The sequence below is a fragment of the Hydractinia symbiolongicarpus genome, chromosome 8 (genome assembly GCF_029227915.1).
Source record: "Hydractinia symbiolongicarpus strain clone_291-10 chromosome 8, HSymV2.1, whole genome shotgun sequence".
In the NCBI taxonomy this organism is placed as follows: Eukaryota; Metazoa; Cnidaria; class Hydrozoa; order Anthoathecata; family Hydractiniidae; genus Hydractinia; species Hydractinia symbiolongicarpus.
This window is the reverse complement of record NC_079882.1, coordinates 18,139,739-18,161,706: the sequence shown is the minus strand read 5'-3', so window position 1 is coordinate 18,161,706 and position 21,968 is coordinate 18,139,739. Positions and strand designations below refer to the sequence as shown.

Sequence of the window (21,968 nt, the reverse complement as noted above, 5' to 3'; positions counted from 1 at the left end):
CCCTGCCTACTGCTGACGTCATCAAAAATCCATGCATGCGCAGTAAAGATGTGAACAACTGTGCTAGCTTAGAGAAATCCCCGGACAATCGAAATCAATACAATAAAAAGAATGAATACGCACATCGTGAAACAGTTACGTGATATTGCGAAAAGCCGTGGCTTAACTGGGTATTACAGACTACGCAAGGCTGAACTGATTGCTCTATTGTAGTATGTACCACAGAGGCCACCTAGAAGGGCTATACAACCAGTAAGACCTATAACACTATGGATATATTTGAGGCTATGGATATATTTGAACAACAGGAACTGTTGAAAAATTGTTTGATTGTAGGGGATAAGATGCGTGGATGGTACAATTGGCTGGTGGACGCTGTTCCCAAGCCTATAAAAGAGGGAGTCAAGAGAACCTATGCAACATTCAAACTCTCTATTGTGCGAATAACATATCGCAAAGCCTACACTTCATGCTGAGGCCGAAGAAGACTACCTAGAGGATATTCAAAATCTCAATGATCAGCCGGAGCAAGATTTTACACCTCATGAACATAAGCATGTGCTCCACAAAACCTTTTAAAGTTTTCCTGTTAGGAGCCGACGTCGATGGGTATATGGGAATGGTGCGACCCAACGTGAAAACCTTGATTGACGACCAGGTGGTGGAAAAGGTACAGATGTCCTTATGGATCATCTGGAAGAAGAAAACGCCACCAAACTCGGAGGAGGTTAACATTGAGTACATTGAGGTGAAGAAAGTCTTTAATAGCAATATGATAGAAATTTTCCAGGGTAGTGACGTAGACGACATGCTGGATAGGATGTTTGCTCAAATCAAGACACACGTGGAACATCCAGCACTACCTCAGAGCGGATTCACCATTGGTTGAATTTTACACCTTGATGTAGATTTCCATAAGTTGCGACTAATAAGGGGTTCATCATATATAGAACCCCCAAAATTTATTGCTTCGAAAAAGGCCATCATCAACACAAAAAATGATGACGAGGAGTGTTTCAAGTGGGCTGTCATAGCATCGTTACATCACATAGAGATCGGAAAAGATGTACAAAGAATCACTAAGCTGAGAACCTACGTAGACCTCTACAATTAGCAGAATATAGAGTTCCCAACAACTATTAATGATATATCCAAGTTTGAAAAGAACAACACGGACAGCGTGGCAAACGTCTTGTATGTAATGGGGAAGAAGATCAACATCCTGCGGCGATCAGAACACAACATTAGGCGTAACAAGCAGGTTAATCTGTTGCTTATGGATGGTTCAAAGACTCACTACACGGCCGTCAAAAGTCTATCGCAACTCCTAGGTAGTGAGACTTTAAAAACACAAAATCAATGCATTTTTGCCTGAACTGGCTTCAAGCCTTTCCTATGGTTGAATCAAGAGACAAGCATTATAAATACTGCAGGGACCATGAGGCTGTCAAGGTAACAATGCGAAACGAGTCCGAGAAATGGTCACAATATAGGGATGGTCAGTTGCAGTTCAGGATACCCTTCTGCATCTATGCGGGCCTACTCGTCCTAGTGGAGGATGCTAGGGGCATGAAGACAAAAAAGCTGAACAGGCACATACCATCTGACTGGTGTACATACTCAAAATTCGCCTATGGGGATGTACCAGATCCACGAACAGTCTACAGAGGTAAGGACTGTGTCACGCGATTCGTGAACCATCTGGAGGATGAGGTGAAGCGGTTGTATAAGACCTACCCCAACAACCCATGCTAGAACTGACAGAGGTGTTAAAAAGGGAACATAACGAGCCCACAGAATGCCACATTTGCATGTAGCCTTTTAACGATGAGAAAAACCGTAAGGTTCCAGACCACTGTCACTATATGGGGCTGTATAGAGGCATGGCGTATAATAATTGTAACCTCAGATACAAGATACCTGGCCATATTCCCCTCATCTTCCATAATTTAAGTGGGTATGATGACCACCTGTTTATCAGAGAATTAGGGGAAAAGTATGACATTGGTTTTATAGCTAAGAATACTGAAAAGTACATCAGTTTCAACGTTAAAATCAACTGGTACCAAATTTGAAAAAACAAGCGTGGATATGTAGTGCATATCAGAGCCCTTTATGAGGCTATAAAGCATGGGCTTGTACTGAAGAAGGTGCATAGGGTCATTCAATTTAACCAACAGCCATGGCTTAAAGGGTATATAGATCACAACATGAGGTTGAGAACTTCCGCAAAAATGACTTCAAGAAGGATTTTTACACGCTCATAAACCTCTCGGTCTTTGGCAAGACTATGGAGAATATTAGGAACCACTGCACCATTCAGCTGGTCACCAATGAGGACAAGTATATGAAGCTTGTGATGAAGCCAAATTTCAAAGGTGGAAGCCGGTTCAGTAAACACCTCCTAGGTGTAGAGATGAAAGACTGAGGTCAAAATGAACAAACAGGTGTATATAGGGCAGGCAATCTTGGACCTGTTAGGTTAGCTGATCATGTATGGGTTCCTCTACGACTATATGCAGCCCAAATATATCAGCAAGCTGCAGTTCTGTTACATGGACACAGACTCTTTTGTATACCATATTCGAACCCACGTCTTTTATCATGATATCAAGGGCGATGTTGAAGATCGATTTGACACAAGTGGCTATACTGCCGAAGATAATAAGCCTCTTCCTATAGGGAAAAACAAAAAGGTCGTCGGCCTCATGAAGGATGAATTAGGTGGAAAAATTATGACCGAGTTCATCACCCTGAGAGCAAATTTTATGCTTATGAGAGTCTTACAAAAGAGGGCGGTGACAGGAAAGCGAAGGACGAAAAGAGATGTGTGAACAAAGAGTCCATCACTTTTGACGATTACCAACAATGCCTGGAAGAGGGTGTTAACATCTACAAAAGCCAGGTGCTAATTCAGAACAAGAACCATCAAGTATACACCCAGGAGGTAAACAAGTTAGCACTTAACAGGGCGGATGTTAAAGGCTCATGCAGCAGGACCAAGTGTCCACGTTAGCCCGTGGCCACTACCGCCGGTCCGGCACTTGAAAATAAAAACCATGAACATATGCCTACTAATCACTATACTTCTACCCTATGCCCTGATCGCATTATGCTTTTTCCGTTATCCCCCTACAATAAAGAGAATGTCAGAGCTTGCGCAAATGTTATTGGACACCTCCGCAGAATCAACCTATGAGCATGTAGAGAAACCCACCGATAAATGCCCAGCCTTAAAGGAAGCCCTACGCAAAGGCAAGGGGCATTTTCTACCCAAGAAATGTACAGAAGGGTTCATTGACAAGGCTCCTGATGAGGCTACGACAAGGTACATGCTGAGTATGTACAACGAGAATTACAAGAAAAAGGGGAGAAGACGGCCAAGGTGTTGACTACACACGTGGTCAGTCTGTACGCAAACATGATTGGAAATATCGTGGATATCGACAATGTCGAGGGCCTCAGGCAAGATATTGAGGAAGAACCCATTATTCGATACGCCATGACAAATTTCGGGATCCTTGTGTACTGCACCATTGGGAGGTGCTTAGCAGCTATCTTGATGGCAGGGCATACCGCGAGACATATGAGCAATAGGAATGATTGGTCGGAGACCAAGGAGAACAGAGATGAGCAGTGCGTGTAGTGTTATTATCAATCAGCAACAACCTGCAGAAAAAATTGTTGAAGTAAACAAAAATCACCCGGGGCGTGTGGCCCAAGGACAGAAATTGACGGCACTGATGAGGGAGAGGAAGCTTGGAATAGCTCCACCAAAGAAAGAACCCATGACCTTTGGTGAACAATCATGGAGGCGTATGGATCTGTTCTACCTGCGCCACCCTGTACCCTAAAATCCCTTCGAAAAAATGGTCCTACCATTAAAATGTTAGACGTAGTAAAAGACCCCTATACAGCAATCTTCATGGGCCCTACGTCTTGTGGCAAGACCCAACTTGTTCTGGATCTACTGGAAAACGAATACAGACACCACTATTCCACCATAGTGATGTTGTGCCCTACCCTGCAATGGAATACGACCTACCTTGAGAGAGCCTTGCTCTGGCAGGACAACTATGTTTTCCTGATCGAATCTAAGGGCCAACTGTTTAATGGATTACGAAATTGTCGTCTTTATTGGTGGGTAAAGAGAGTCTCTTCATAGTTGATGACTGTATAGCCGACGAAAGCCTCCACAAGCGGAGACAACACTTGCTTGAATTGGCTATCAGTGGTAGGCACAGAAAACATAGCCTGTGGCTACTAACCCAGAGCTACACTGCATTACCCAAGAATCTGAGGAGACAGAAGAAGCAGCTTTTTCTCTGATATCCAAACGAACGTTCAGATATGAAAATGATAGATGAGGAAGCGAATATGATATCTGATTGGGATGATATAAAGGCTGAATTGAAAAAGTCTAAACATGCGTGCCTATATGTGAGATTGGAACACCCTAGGACTTGGAAGATTCTCATGTGAAATCTTCCGGCCTACATTGGTAAATTAGAAAATGTTGTCGCAAGTTATGTTCAATGCAGGATCCATGGAGACCCTGTCTAACAACCAGGATCAACCTGTGTTTTAATGCGCTGGTCTTGGTAGGTTTTGGGGTATTAAAAAGATTAAAAATATGGTGATACCTTCAATATTCCTATCTACCAGATCTGAAATAGTAGGGTCCAATGGGGCTCATCCCATGGGCCCCCGATCAGGTATGCAAGGAGGAGGGAAAAACCAACATGATGTATTCGTTACACTTGACGGTGCATTGGAGATCATTCGTCGTTTCAGGAAACCAAAAGCTGGAGGGGTCATCAGATGGATGCCCTGGGCAGGTGTCCAAAAACTACAAGATGTAATTAAAGAGCATCGTCAAGCCCTCGAGGACAGAGGTATAGACATCGCCATTCTCAAGGATGATTTAGACCATAGGGATAGTCAACTCATGATGTTGGGGGATGAAATTGAGGAGCTCCAGCAACAAGTAAAAACACTTCAGGAACGGTATGTACCGCATGCTCAAGATCTAGGAAAAGACAACGTCATCATCATCCATAGAAAGCACAGCGCATAGGATGGCGACGAATGCCATCATCTTCAAGGTTCAACGACAACTTTCCAGGCGTGGAGGAGATTGTTGTCATCGACAATCCCAAGCTGACGTCAACCCATAAAAATTATGATTATTTTAGAGTGGGTGAAGGCAAGCAACTCATTTTTAGGGCCTGATCAGAAGGTGAATCCCATCGCCATTATGAACGGTCTGTACAAGATCGAGGCTTTGGCGACTATTGTGAACAGTCAGGCAGAGGACAAAATTAAACTGTTTGTCATGATAAAAATGTATCGTTTACTGGAATTATGATGTGCTTACTGATAGAATAAATGAATGATGTAAACAAGCTATACCCAAATTTACTGAGTGCACCTGTGCAAAGCACCTACATGCCTGAGAAAAGCCAAAAATATAGACTTCACAAGATTGGGGAGATTGAACAATATCTATGCGGAAAGTAAATTGAATTCCATCTCAAGGCTGTAGAAAATGGGGTGATTGACTAATACGAGTATTGTCTAAACAGGCGTGCCTATATGTGAGATTGGAACACCCTAGGACTTGGAAGATTCTCAAGTGAAATCTTCCGGCCTACATTGGTAAATTAGAAAATGTTGTCGCAAGTTATGTTCAATGCAGGATCCATGGAGACCCTGTCTAACAACCAGGATCAACCTGTGTTTTAACGCGCTGGTCTTGGTAGGTTTTGGGGTATTAAAAAGATTAAAAATATGGTGATACCTTCAATATTCCTATCTACCAGATCTGAAATAGTAGGGTCCAATGGGGCTCATCCCATGGGCCCCCGATCAGGTATGCAAGGAGGAGGGAAAAACCAACATGATGTATTCGTTACACTTGACGGTGCATTGGAGATCATTCGTCGTTTCAGGAAACCAAAAGCTGGAGGGGTCATCAGATGGATGCCCTGGGCAGGTGTCCAAAAACTACAAGATGTAATTAAAGAGCATCGTCAAGCCCTCGAGGACAGAGGTATAGACATCGCCATTCTCAAGGATGATTTAGACCATAGGGATAGTCAACTCATGATGTTGGGGGATGAAATTGAGGAGCTCCAGCAACAAGTAAAAACACTTCAGGAACGGTATGTACCGCATGCTCAAGATCTAGGAAAAGACAACGTCATCATCATCCATAGAAAGCACAGCGCATAGGATTGCGACGAATGCCATCATCTTCAAGGTTCAAGGACAACTTTCCAGGCGTGGAGGAGATTGTTGTCATCGACAATCCCAACGGTATACATGCCTTTAATCGGTTTGAAGAGGATGGACATGTGGAGCGTTGCAGAAACCATTTCGGGCTTATCGACCTTACTCGGGATGACCTGTACGATTTGGGTGTTCCGGTACTAGATGACTAGGCAAGAGCAAATTTTTACTACTCCTTTAAGTAGTAAAAATATAGGTAAAAGTGAGAGGGTTGTCACCCTGCCCCAATTGGGCTTGAGAACTATTACCAATCCTTGACATGCTCTGGAGGTACCTCAACATCCTTGGGAATTAGCATCAAATCTTCTGACACGAAGCTTCTTTCAGGTCCGTCTTTTAAATAGTACAGCATGCGACTGCCTGCTACAATACAATCAAATCTGTACAATTTCTTACTCCAAACGGCGTCGGTTGCACACCTTTTCGAATCGTCATGTTCTTCTCCTGGTTGTAACAGATAGAGATAGAGCCCATCCTCAGGTAGGGGCTTTTCTTCGGTATATTGTTGACTTTTCGCAAGCTGTAAATCATCGAGTTTGATCGGCCTGCTAGGTTTCATGGCAATCATGGCAGTCTTGATATTGTTAAGACTTTTCACGATGATGTACAAATGCTTCACCCATGTACTGCTAGTATCCTCGGAGACCAGCTCCTGCTTTCCGCGAGTACCTTGTTATAAGACTCTACAAAGGCTGTGAACATATGGTGGTACTTGGTGGTGGTTTGCTTAATCTCAATTCCCTTATCCTCTAGCAGCTTCGTTACATCTGATTTGAACTCACTACCATTGTCACATTGAAAAACCTTGGGGCATCTCAAGGGTCTTGCCTTGTAAATGTCCCTGATCATGTCCGCGACTTCGCTTGCTTTTTTGGTATGTAGAGGTCTCGCTACCTTGTCTCTTGAGGCTACATCAATACCCGTGAGAATGTACTTATACGTATTTCCATATACCTTATCATGGGGCATATACAGTAAATCAAATTGATGCATCTCATTTGGTCTTGCACTTGCGAAATGAGGATAATCGACACTTTTCGAACCCTTGATGTGTCTCAGCCACAACACTTGCCTAGACAGCCAATGAGTGACTAGGTTTTTGGTTAAGCCGCTGTCCTTCGCGAGTAATCTAATAGCTTTGCGTTCAGTTCACAGATGTTCAAGGGTATAGTAAATTTGGCTTAATTTTTCCGCCTCCCCTTCAGTAACAATGTGTGATGCTTTTAACATGTCTTTATTATGCATGTTAAAAACGTTCTAGAAATGTTACAAATCCTAGCAGAGATAGGTTGGGGGAACAGGATTTAGAAACACAGGTCGATGCCCTTTATGATAAACTTATTGAGGGTTTGAAGCTGACGTCAACCCATAAAAATTATGATTATTTTAGAGTGGGTGAAGGCAAGCAACTCATTTTTAGACAGATAAAAAGGGGGAAAATATCTTAAAAGAAAAAGTGCTTACTGATCAATATGGTAATTTAATAACGTTTAACTCTATAGAAACATTGTTGGGTAAGGAGCGTCTGAAATGTGATGCAGGCACTCGGGAAAAAGGTTGATGATATTATGAAAAAGGCCAGGGCCGATGAAAATATTGAGATAAATTCGTTTGATGAGATCGATAAAGTTGTAGATGAAACAGAAAGGCTTATACAAGACAATTTGTTTGTTGACCTCAATGACAGTGGATGAATCAACCTCGAAATTCAAACCTTACAGGGTAACATTAAAAAATTGAAGGGTTAAGATGATTTCGTATGATAGTGATATCGGCAAAGAAAAGGCCAAGGTGAAACAACTGAAAAAGCAGAAAGTGTGGGAAACTGGGGGACAAAGGGACAATTTGGAGATGAAAATCACTGATCTTGAGAAAAAAAAATTTAAAAAATGAAGGAGGAAAAAAAGGCTGTGATGGATTAACACGGCCTACTTTCCTCCCAAATTTACAGCCATCTGAAAAATATCAAGGAAATGTTGATGAAAATTGCCACAGATGATACATCTCTGTTGGAAAAGCTTAAAATCCTCTTCAAGGAGCAGGGTCTAGCTATAGCAAGTATCATCTCCGTCATTGGTCTACTGATTTCAACCATCGTACTATCCGTTACAGGATGTGCTGCCGCAGCAGGCACAGGAAGTAGTGCCGCAACGGGTGCAGGAAAAGGGTTTGTAGAAAAGCAGCTTGAAAGGCTTGGAAAATTCCTTAAATATCTAGCAAGTAAAGCAGGTGCTGCATTACCTGGGATTATTGGTACCATAGTCCCCTTCTTTCTCAGAGTAGCGGCAACCATTGTCGAATATGCAGCCAAGCATCTGTACATGGCAATTGCAGCTGTCGCTGGTTTTGTTGTGGTCTACATTGGAAAGACAAAAAAGGCCTAATATTAGCTATTTTTTAAGCCATATGTAGGCAATGATGATTCCTACTCCGGTGGTAATCAATGCTGCTTTGGTATCCTCATGTTGTTCCCCATGTAGGGTATGATCAGGAGTATGTATAGGAGGCGTAGCATGCTTAGGAGGTATAGGTGATATATCTTGTATAGTATGTATAGTATGATCAGGAGTATGTATAGGAGGCGTAGCATGCTTAGGAGGTATAGGTGGTATATCCTGTATAGTATGTATGACAAACCTACGATATTTGAGGACTACTTAGGACAGGATACGAGAATTGCCTTGAAATTGATAAGTATTTGACCTACATGGTTGAACATTTAGAGTAACAACGATTTTACCATCCGTAAGATAGGGCCTGATCAGAAGGTGAATCCGATCGCCATTATGAACGGTCTGTACAAGATCGAGGCTTTGGCGACTATTGTGAACAGTCAGGCAGAGGACAAAATTAAACTGTTTGTCATGATAAAAATGTATCGTTTACTGGAATTATGATGTGCTTACTGATAGAATAAATGAATGATGTAAACAAGCTATACCCAAATTTACTGAGTGCACCTGTGCAAAGCACCTACATGCCTGAGAAAAGCCAAAAATAAAGACTTCACAAGATTGGGGAGATTGAACAATATCTATGCGGAAAGTAAATTGAATTCCATCTCAAGGCTGTAGAAAATGGGGTGATTGACTAATACGAGTATTGTCTGATCAGGCAAGAGAAGCAAAAGTATATGTTATTGAAGGAACAGATGCGACAACGTTTTAACCGTATTGTTAACGCCATCAATGAACATGCCCAGCTAGTTGCGAAAGGTAGGCAGGAAGGTAGAAACAATGTTTCAAAAAAACTTCAGTCTGTACAGTATGCAAGCGCTCTCTAGAGTCTCCACCTGTTTACAAACCCTAATTGGGTATATTTTATAGGTCTTATATGGCCTATAAAATGTATGGTTTTTTTAATCCTTACTCAGCAGCCATTCTTTTTTGAAGTCCTTATATCTACATTCCACAACATGTACCTCAGGGTAGTAGTTTTTACCTTGCATATACACAGATGAAATAACCAGGATGGCACTGACTTGGCATGACTCACCATAGGGTACTGGCATACCGTGGAATTTAGTCGTGATCGCGTACTTGTAGTATTTTAGTTTTGTATTGGTGTAATGCTCTTTTTTCACCGGCTTCTTCGTCAATTTCTCGGATATCAGGTCTTTGATCTTGGACCAAATTTGACGATACTTCGCAACCCAATCAGGGTGCTCTTTAAAATCAAGACTCATCACTGGTACAGCACTGGTATTGTACCGGGTGACCCCATGCGGGGACCAGATTTTAGGTGTTTTTACCCTCAATGCAACCACGAGGTCTCGTGTATGGTAGCCCAAAACATATCGATTATCCTTACCTCCATTGGCAGAAATGGGATCTGACAGTGTTAGATAGTCCGTGTTGATGTCCGTGAAGGTAGCGGCAGATAGGTAGAAGATTTTATGGTTGACAATTTCTTCTTCAAATTGTAGCATCTTCTTTACTGAATTTCCAACACCGTCAGAGGATTGCTTCTCGTTTTACATACAAAGCTACCCCCGTTATAGGAGATGTATTCCTGGTAGCATTGCCAACACAACATTTTAGCCTTTACCACAAACCTACGCCCGCAGCTACATCTATTGACTCGTCAAGTACCCTTTCACAGTCCTTACATTGTTCCATTTATTGATAGTTACAAGGACAATCATCCTCTAAGTCTTGAATCCTTCGCTCATTATCCTTGTCCCTCTCTGATTCTTGTACTAATGCTAGAGCCATAAGGGGTAGAGAGGGACCAATGCTGGCTAGTAAGGTCATGACTACTGCAGTTCCAAAAATATCGAATTTTGATTGACAGTTAATGCACATTTATTATAGTAGTATTTTTGATTTTATCTTACAACACTTCACATCTTAACTGCACATGCGTTGATTTTTGATGACGTCAGCAGTATGCAGGTGAATTTATCTTCATGTGCGCTAGAACTCTTTTTACTCATTTGCAGCATTGATCTTTGATAGGCATGACTAAACATAGCATATTAGGGACTTTACCTTGAACTACATGACTCAACATAGCATACTAGGAATTTACCTTGAACTACATGACCGAACACAGCATGGTACTAGATGATCAGGGATTTGTTGTGGTTGCCTGTGGCATGTGCGTGTGCAAGATGTGCGGTGCGCCAGAACATGTATTCTCTATCTCTATATATCTCTATATATATATAAAAAGGCTATTTTTATAGCCACACATTTATAAAAAATATTATTTGGTTCACTGAGACTGTTCCAGTAAGAAGGTAAGTGAACAGGTTTTGTTATGCATAAGTTGAGGAAAGTAAGGTAAAACTTAAAAAAAAGTTAAAAAAATTTAAATCACAAAAGGTTTTGTGTTTGCTAATAATGTTTTTTTATAGGTATGTGGCTTTAAAAAAAGCTGTTTTTTTCTTCACCAAGATTATTTTGCTTGTATGAGGCGTGGCTTTAAATTGCACAAAGAAGCACATGTTCGAACAATATGATCAGCATGTTGAAGCATGGTGATTGGTAACACATACTTGAGAATGCAAAACGTTTTCATGCGATTAATTGCTCGTTTATATGAATCCTCAAAATTACAACATCTTTAGTACATTTACATTCTTCAATGGTCATTTGCGCCTTTATTCTAGCACCTGGTGGAATACTTAAACTACAAAATCTTAAAAGTAGATCTTCTTTTATTTGGAACCCTCTGTCTGCCATTATTTCATTATCTCTTTCCAGCGCATCTAAAAACCCACTATCCTCACAATGTATTTGTCAGACAGACCCACCATAACAATCTGACAGAAAAGTGATGAAACCAGCAGGAGAAATTCCAATTAACTGATCAGATGTGCCAAGTGGAAAGGTACGCTTTTTGGCCTTTTTACGTTGTGGCTGATGCTGTCAAATGAGTTCTCTTCGAGGAACAGCCTCTCTAAAATCATACCCAAGTTTTAATGATGGATACGAATTACTGCAGGTTGGTTCTGCATCCACAAAGTGCTCACTACAAACCCTGTCACTTGGACGTGGATTCCGCGATAATTTATCATCTTTTTCTCTTTTAACTTCCAGTACCCATTCCAAACGATTAACTAAAAAACGATTGGTACTTGGGAAAAAACAGGAGATTGGTGGTGGTTGACAGGAGGAACAAGTTCCTTTAGTTTGAGACTGACTATTATGCTCTGTGCAGATACTTTTCCTTCAATTTTCTAATTTCCTTGTGCTGACTGAGAATATGGCGGACACGGACACGGATACGGAGCGTGTTATGAGAAATCATATTCGAGATTTGTCAAATCCTGACGAATTTGAGTTAATGTGGAATGAAAATGATTGTGCTGTAGACTCAGAGAAATTCATAGATGATAAATATGAAGAGATAAGGTATGAAAAGTTGAAATCTGAATTATTTGCGGATCTGAATGAATCTCTGAAAGATATCATAAAAATGGAAATTCGTAAATTGAGGCGTGGTTATACTCCATTATTGGACGACGAAAGTAATATTTCAACACAACGAAGTTATATTAAATCACTCGAAGACCAAATTAAATTTTTGAAGGAAGAGGTGAGCTCAAAAAATAATATTATAGATTTGTTTATACAGAAATCACTAATGCATGACGAGCGTTCTAGCTCTTCACAAGATACTTGTATTAATTTTTTACATCACAAACAATTACCGCAAAACTCCCAAAACAATTATACGGAATCATTATCCTCTAATCATACTGACAATGAACATTTTAAAGATTTACAAAACGATTCAATTAAGTCTGATGGTTGTATTGAAACAAACATTGAAAACCAATTACAGTCTATAAGAAAAAAGAAGCACGAAGAGTTTAATGCGATGCAAGAAATTACCGTCAAAAGCAGAAAACAACGTCTACAACAATTAGCCGGTTATAAAAAAGAATCCCGTCCTAGCCATTTAAATACATCAATTGAATCGGATACTGAGAAAGTTGATTGTGATAATGATGTTACATATATATTGGGAGATTCCATAATAAAGGATGTTAAAGGGTGGAAGCTTGGGAATCAATTCAACGATAAGACAAAAGTTATTGTTAAACCATTCTCCGGAGCAAAAATAGACGCGATGAATCATCATGTGATCCCCTCACTAAACCAAAAGCCTAATAGAGTTATTTTGCATGTAGGTACAAACGACATACCATCTAAAAAGACTCATCATCAAATCTGCAATGATATTTTGTCTCTGGCTTTGAAAATGAGTGATAAAACCAATGTTATCATATCAGGAATCATTGAACGTGAAGACAGATATAATGTAAAGGTCAAAGCGGTAAACGAGCTACTCAAATCAAAATGCCAGGAGCGAAACATTTGTTTTATTACTCATACTATATCTCCAAAACTTCATCTAAACCGAAGTAATCTTCATCTGAATCGAAAAGGAACCTTGTTGCTATCCCAAAAATTTGTTGACACACTAAAGAAATATCAAAATGAATGAAATGTAGTCTACAACGATGACATGAATGTGAATGACAGTCAAAACCTTTCCAATACTTTACCTTCTTTGAGAAATTTACGGATAAAAAATCCTAAGAATGTTATTATTGCCCACGTGAATATCAACTCAATACGAAATAAATTTGACTTCCTGAAAGAGTTTGTGGAAAACAACATCGATATTCTCTGCATATGTGAAACAAAAGTAGATTCATCTTTCCCGGTAGGTCAATTTGACATGCCTGGATTCAAGCTCCCCTTTCGCCGTGACCGGGATAAAAATGGTGGAGGTTTGATGATCTTTGCAAATGAAAATCTTCTTACTAAAGAACTGACTTCATTCAAGGTACAGAATGGAATAGAACTGATTACGTTGGAGATAAACCTAAGGAAGAAGAAGTACCTATTGCTGTACACTTATCGTCCACCGTCACAATGCACACACTTTTTCCTCTCAAATATCACGAATGCACTTAATTCTCACATGAGACATTACTCAAACATTATCGTAATGGGCGATTTTAACCTGGAGCCAGATAGTGATGAAATGTCAGAGTTTATGAGTGCCTTCGATTTGTCTAATCTAATAAAAGAAAAAACATGTTTTAAATCAGCATCAAATCCCTCATGTATTGATCTGATTTTAACTAATATTGGAAGGACGTTTAAACACACAAGTACTATCGAAACTGGTCTTTCAGATTTTCACAGAATGGTGCTAACTGTTATGAAAACTACTTATGTAAAAGCTCCACCGAAAGTTGTGAATTATCATGACTACTCTCATTTTAATAAAGAGATATTTATATCAGAATTGACCAACAGGATGCAAAATATAACCACGTATGAACAATTTAATAACACTTTCAAAAATATATTAGATAATCATATGCCACTTAAAAAGAAAATCTTGCGATCGAATAATAAACCATTTATGAACAAGAATTTGCGAAAGGCTATCATGCTGCGTTCCAGACTACGCAATAAATCGATATCATCTCCTTCAGCTGAAAACATCAAGCAGTATAAATTACAACGAAATCTTTGTGTCAAGCTGTCGAGAAAGGCCAAATTTACTTACTATTCAAACCTTAATACTAAGAAGATAACAGATAACAAATGTTTTTGGCGTACTGTGAAGCCATTTGTCAGTGATGATTCATCAAACCAAAAGAAAATCATTCTTATCGAAAATGAGTGTATTATCTCGAGTGATGAAGACATAGCAAATATCTTCAACTCTTATTTTCAAAAGGTTATCAGTTCATTGAAGTTATATCGATGGCCTGATGTTTCAACAGATTCACATGATTACGTTCTAAATGCTATTTATAAATACGAATTACATCCGAGTATCCAAAAAATCAATGAGAGATATAACCATATTGCGAGATTCGAATTTAGTCCAACAACGGGAAGTGAAATGTGGGAAGAAATGAAGAAATTAGATGAATCCAAATCAAATGTTGCTGGTGATATTCCGAGTAGAATTTTGAAAGATTATTATAGTTTATATTATCAAAGTCTCGTTAGCATATTTAACAACACCGTTATTAAGGATTCTGAATTTCCAAATGAGTTAAAATGTGCCGAAGTCTGTCCAATTTTTAAAAAAGGCGATCCATCAGCTAAAGAAAATTTTCGACCTATAAGTATTTTGCCTGTGGTCTCTAAAATATTTGAAAAGCTTCTATATAAACAACTTATGGGTTTTTTCTGTGATAAACTATCTCCGTATTTATGTGGTTTCCGAAAGGGCTTTAGTACTCAACAATCTCTCTTGCGTATGTTCTCGAAAGTGCGAGGAGCATTAGATGCCAAACAAAAAGTTGGAGCTATCTTTATGGATCTATCAAAAGCCTTTGACTGTATTAGCCATGATCTTCTCATAGCGAAGTTATATGCCTATGGTTTAAGTTTTTCGGCTTTAAAACTTGTGACTAGCTATCTGAAAAATAGGAAGCAACGTATCAGACTGGCAAACTCTTTTAGCGAATGGCTTGAAATGACTTTCGGTGTCCCTCAAGGATCTGTGCTAGGACCTCTCCTTTTCAACATCTTTTTGAATGATTTTTTATCTTTTGTCACCAGCGATATATGCAATTATGCTGACGATAACACGATTTATGTTATAGGAAACTCTGAGGAAAATATTTTGTACGAGCTTGAAAATGAGATGAGAACTGTCTCAACATGGTTTAGGTTAAACTGCTTACAACTGAATGAAAGGAAGTGTCATTTTATGTTTTTCGGTAGCAACACACAATGTTTTCTACAAGTTAATATCAATGGAACAGCTGTGCAATGCTCTTCGGAGGAAAAACTTCTTGGTATTACAATAGATAATATGTTGACTTTTAGCAAACACGTTAAAGATTTGTGCAAGAAAGCAAGCAATAAATTAAATGCTCTTGTTAGATTATCACCGTATATGGATCAACAAAAATTATATCTCATATTAAATTCTTTTATTTTATCTCAGTTTGGTTACTGTCCTTTACTTTGGATGTTTTGTAACCGTACTACTAACAATTCCATCAATAGAATCCATAGTAGAGCCCTTCGTGTAATAACTAATGATTATAGCTCTTCATTTCAAGACCTATTGGATAAAACTGGAACTGTTAGTGTACATCACCGTAATTTGATTATTTTATTAAAGGAATTATATAAAGTCAAAAATAATACCAATCCTGATATTATGTCCGAAGTATTTATTCTTAACAAAAATAGGTACTCGAATCGTATTAATTCAGAGTTTTTTCGAGGTAGAGCACAAACTGTAAAATATGGCTTGGAAACTGTAACCTTCAGAGGACCGCAGCTATGGGCAACTCTACCAAAATCTATTCAAGAAGCGCCATGCATTTCAACGTTTGTAAGTTGTCTAAAAAAATGGAAAGGCTTAACTTGTCAGTGTCGTCTTTGTAGATTGTATATTCACAATTTAGGATACATATAGAAATAAGATCACCTTTTGAGGTTAAATTCTTTTTAGTTTATTTATTATTTTTAATTTATATTTGTTAGTTACATGAAGTCGATTTTAATTAGTCAGTTTTTTTAAATATGACTATTTTTATTGTATTTTCGACAATAAATAATGTGAAATAAAAAAAAAAAAAAAAAAAAAAAACAAAGAAAAAGTTTGTTGTAAATACACCAGCTTCGGATGTATACTACAAGGTTTATATGACAGACATGTAGTTGAGTCAGTATCGATGCTACATGCTAACACTCTAAGTCTGCCATATTGTGTTGGATTGCGACTTTGCCACAGGAAGTCTGACTCTCTGAGAGGCCAGTACAACGCTAAACCAGTCCGCGTAATCCAACTCAACTATGAGGGAGTGCGCACCCATGCGACCATGCAAACTACAGTATTCCTTTGTCTCTTATGTATAAAGTAAATCACAATAATTTTAAGTTTCAGTTTAATTTTGTTTTTAGGGCATAATATTCAAAAAATGAATTAAAATGGCACATTCTCAGAATGTGTATATATATGCCATTAAATGATTACAGTAAAGATTTCTTCATTTATGGATTAAATAAGAAAACCTTTTTTTAACCACTTCTCACTAATTTAGGTACTTATTTTGGGCGCCCAAACCGGTATACCAGCATCTAAAACCCTCTGGATACGACACTGCCTTAGAAAAGCTTGGTAACTGTGTTTTCCTTATTTTAAAACTTCATACAGTCTTGGTTTTGGGTATTTTACAATCAAATACTGCTATTTCTAAGCTTTTTACAGCTGCATTTTGTGTTATTTTAGAATAAAATTTTTCAATATTTTGGCTTTATGTGAGCATGTTTTTGTCCTTTTAGACAAAATAATTGCGAATTCTATATTTGATAAGGAAAAATATAATTTCTATTTGATGATTCTTAAACCTCAAACTGCTGCGTATTCGTCATTTTCGACAGTTTTTTATGGTCATCTTCCGGCCAATGAAAGAACAATTTTAAGGTTGATACAATTTTAAGGTTGATACAAATTTCGACAATACCTAATTAAGAAGTCATATAATAATATATTTAAAAAGTACAGTGGACAGTAAAAGATGTTGCTGGCATACATCCTGTGTCTCGAATTATTAAGTGTACCTCTCTCTTAAACAACATCTGTAAAAATAATATTCACTGTGATTAGTAATACTGATAGTGCTTTTAGAATATGACCCGGTCTGTCTTAAGTACTTCCAAATAGAATAAAGCACAAGCTAATTATATTTGGTACTTAAAAGAACAAGAATAGCAACAAATTAACATACACTATTTCTACTATGACCATACTGTAACATAAAAAACCAAACAATAGTGATCAATGTGAATGTTGATAATTAGTATATACACACTACCAACACAGCAGTTTCTACTTACTGTTGTTTTGTTTTCTTCGTTATCGATTTTTTTTTCAGTAATGTAACTCAACAATCTGGAACAGTTCTTGATAAACATTATTATCAAAATCATCAGTAACGCAGCGTTCTTCATAATCAAAATTTCATCAATAACGGAACAATCTGGAGCTATTAACAAAATCTCTAAGCAGAAGGACTCAAAAAATTCCTTCATTCAGAACATCTGGTAACTGTCTTGGACATGCACCAAGTTTGGTTAAGCAGGAACCAGTGAGTAACTACTTCAGGTTCTTCCACCATATCTCTCAATCATCCAGCAACAATTCCGGAGTTTTGAATCTTGTATAATTTTTGCACTACCAATGACTTGCTTTGGGTGTATGTGGTAAATTAAAGATTTCTTTTCGCAGATTAGCAGCTGGCCAACCAGCATCAGCCATTGCAGATGCCTACAAAGTTAGTGGGAATTTTGTAATTCTTGCAAGCTTCCTTGACGTCCACTTAATTAAAGCCACTTGTTTATTTCCTACAGCAAACACCAACCAGGCTCCTTGGGTTCCAACATTCATTTCTACTGATCCGAGGGAACAACAGAATGACTTTCTCAGACTTTAGATACTTAACAGTGATTTGCATTTTTGATTGACCAGCACAGTAGCTTTACTCCCTTAGTTAACAGACAGCCTCCAATGGCACCATCTAAGCATGTCCGAGAGGTTGCCCAGACCAATTAACCACAAAGAGAGTGTAACTTCTTCTATTTTTTCAGTAAATGGGGCATCAAGTATCGTTTTTCTGTCACTAAATACAATCTCTTTCAAATTCAGCACATGGGCATGTTCGAAAGTTTTTCAAAACCATAAAAATTATAAAAGTTGTTCTTTAGTATACTGTTTATGAAAAATTGCCTCTTCTTTCAAAAAAATACAACATTGTGATGTTTATTACCATTTCAATATTACTACAGAGAAATTTATTCAACCTGATTTTAGACAATTTAACCGTATTAACTGTGCTGTAAAAATATATGTAAAGTTTAGTTCTTGAAAATATTTTACCTTTATAATCAGTTGAAGTATTACTTTGTTAAATTAGCATTTTCTACTTTGTGCAACATTTCATTTTGTACATCTGATAGATTTACAAGTTTGAAAATTACATAAACAGTACCCTTTTAACTCGATTTAATAACTCTCAAGTAAAGTATCAATGATTTTCTACCTCTAACCGATAACATAGCCAACAACCAAATGCAAAGCAGTAGCATTGTTTAGCTTAAAATACCACACCACATAGAGACATTTAAAGATCCTGTAGTTTTTCTACCAATCTGATGTATTTTTCCAAAGTTTCAGGCATATCGTATTTAAGCATTAATTGTACAATTGACATATTGACAATTGTATTTGACTATCCCAGTAACACTAGTGGGAAAGGATGATTCAGAGGGAAATTCAAAACATTTAACAATGTCCTGTTATTTCTCAAACACCTATGAAAATAAAATTATGCAACTAAGCTATTTTTTAACGCTCTTTCAAAGCAGTCATTTCCTTCTAAAAATATTCTGTTTGCGAGATTTGGATGACGTACTTTGTTCTTACAAATTTACGGCAACAGAATTTACTCAAGATTCGCATATGAAAACCATCTATAGAATCTGCTAGTATTCTGTCTGTAATTTTACATGAGCGGTTTTTGCTCCTTATATTTACGTGCAAAGGCTTTTTCTCGTGTATGCATTTCAACAGTTGGAAGGAGGAGATGAAGGAAGACGAAGTTTACATGTAGCTTGTTAGTCATTTCAAATTTGTCAAAAATGGAGAGGAAAAATAATAAATTTTGGGAAGTGGAAGAAGAAAAGGCAAAAGTGTTACAAAAACCTTGGTTCAAGGATTTTGCCCTGAAAGAGAAATAGGTATGATGGCTAATCTTTTCTTGCACCAGTGGTACAACTATCCATGGCCTAGTGTAGTGAGTAAGCATTATGTTCATGAATGTCTATCTATCGTAACTTCAAAAGGCATTGCTCAACCTTCCTTATGCTCAGTGCATTTTTTATTTCCAACCAACTCCCCAGCTCAATTTTACATCATGATTGCGACACTCCTCCTTGTTAAATTTTATTTTAGCTCAATTGAAAAGGAATGTCCCTGATGGAGGGCCAATTGAGAGGGCCTTTGGACATGGATTGCATTTATCAGGTCCACTCATGGATATATACCAAGAGAGAATTGGGTTTTGTGTCATAGAAAAATTGAAGAAAAACGACATAAATGGTCTAACAAAATCATTCGAAGATTTTGTTCCGCTGCCGATATTTCACAATCTCTTAAGAATTTTTACAGCCTATGGGTGTGACACGCGCACACTATATCTCCCCCCAAAGAAAACAACCACATCCACAAAAAAACAGAGCAATTCAAAAGTGGCTAAAAAGTATATATAGATAGACAAGGTGACCTCTTGGAAAAAAGTATTTGCACCTGAGCGTTTTAACAGGACCAACTATCTAACTGAATGTGTATACATGTTTACGAGGGTGAAGCTGTAGTTGTTATCACTACAGATGCACTGATATGTCTAATGTATGACTGCAAAAAAATATTTTGGCTGTGTCATTCTTTATTCAGAGATATCTTGGTGACGGTACTTCTATCGATTTTAATGTACAAGCATAAGTGAATAAGGCAGCAGTTCTTGAGTGAACAATATATTTCTGAATATACTTCTACCAGAGAGAAAATTACTAAAGAATTTTTTTGTGGTTTGGTAAAATTTTGCTTTTTCTGCGAAAATAATCTTTTCAATAAGGTGACTTGTGGAAATTACTCCTTATTTTTTGTATGTTTTTCCATTTTTGATTTTTTCTTACGATGGCAGGATTTGTTTTTATTTATCATTTATCGTTTGCTAGTTTTTTTTAAGTTATCCATGCAGTATTTTTCAATAAGGTGACTTGTGGAAATTACTCCTTATTTTTTGTATGTTTTTCCATTTCAATTTTATATTTTTCAAAAACGCCATTCACATGGTAGGGGGTAGAATAACCCAATGTCCATACAGTTACCTTGTAGTTTTAATTGAAAAAAAGAGAAAACAAATTGAAGTATTGTACACAAAGATGTTTGTCAGTCACAGTGTAACTTTCTTCAACAACATAAATTCTGCTTATCAGTGAACCAATATCACGCAACGTTTCACATATATTGGATTTGCTTTTGCTCTCTGTTTTGTACCTGTTCCCCTACCTCTAAGATTGTTACGATGGTTTCCTCTGTAACTAGCACACTGAAAAACTCTTGTACCACGAGTTCTGTTGTTCACATCATTACTGCTATACCTGCAGTCTTCTGTTTTCAAAGGCAATGTGCTTTTACATAACCTGTCCTCGTCAAATGTTTTTCCATCCATGGGCAAAACATTCTGTTGGATCTTCTCTTCGAAAACTATTCAATAGTGCTTCATAGGTACCATATTTTTTTTGCTTTAAAAGCCATGTGCTTTAACCAATGCAGCTCTCTTCCGTTTTCTAGTTCACTTTTTTTATCCCTGTTGTTATAACAATAATCGCAATAAAAGATATACGTATTCTTTCTTTGGTGTTCATTGTGAAGAGTTTTAAAAAAACTTATACATTTTATTTTGACATGTAGACAGGTGTATTACCTGCAACTTAACGATCCGGTTAAACTTACCGTGTATTTTAAGTGTTAACATTATCATTTAGTTCCAGATCATATTTCGCTCATATCATTCTTTCGTCGCCAGAATGGTCAAACCCGGGTGTTTGCTAAGCTGTGTATTTTTTTTAACCAAACTACACCCACTTTTCTAGTTTTGTTATTTAAAATTTGTATCCTGTTCCATATCGTTTATAAATAATGCAAAAATCTATAGCATTTCTTAAATTATAATAAATTGTCCTTTAAATATATATATAACAAAGTTGTTCTTTCTGGCTTTATCTACCTGAGGTTGTTTGCAGTTTGGTTATAGGACATTGCTGTTTTAAGACCTTCTATTAAATTCTGATAAATACCCCATTATTATGTAATCACTTGTAATTTGTTTATTTTGTAACCTTTTAGAACAAGGGAATGCACTTCGTACTACCCAGCTTTCACTTCATTTGCTATTTCTGATGTGCTACTGCATCTCGCCAGTGGATACAGGGCAAATATTGGTGCTATTGGCATTTTCATCAAATATCCAGTATGTGTATTTCTACATATTACTATATTTTATTTTTTTATGTTGCTATGTTTTTATCTGTCAAACTAGGTATAACTATTGCTGCTTTATGTTTCCAGACAAAATAAAATGAATAATGTTGATCACAGAAAATCATAAT

The 21,968-nt window shown here is 37.7% G+C and overlaps 1 protein-coding gene across 9 annotated transcripts in view; it reads left to right on the top strand.

The window, feature by feature from the left end:
• Positions 1-21,968, top strand: part of LOC130655469 (serine-protein kinase ATM-like) — a 255,466-nt gene that overhangs the window by 132,619 nt on the left and 100,879 nt on the right. For all 9 annotated transcript variants that reach the window (XR_008984665.1, XR_008984666.1, XM_057458230.1 and 6 more), the window contains one exon: positions 21,706-21,829. Coding sequence is in view for 7 of the 9 variants with exons in the window: in XM_057458230.1 (XP_057314213.1) it covers positions 21,706-21,829 (124 nt within the window). In the remaining 2 variants the exon portion in view is untranslated. The remainder of the gene's footprint in view (positions 1-21,705; positions 21,830-21,968) is intronic.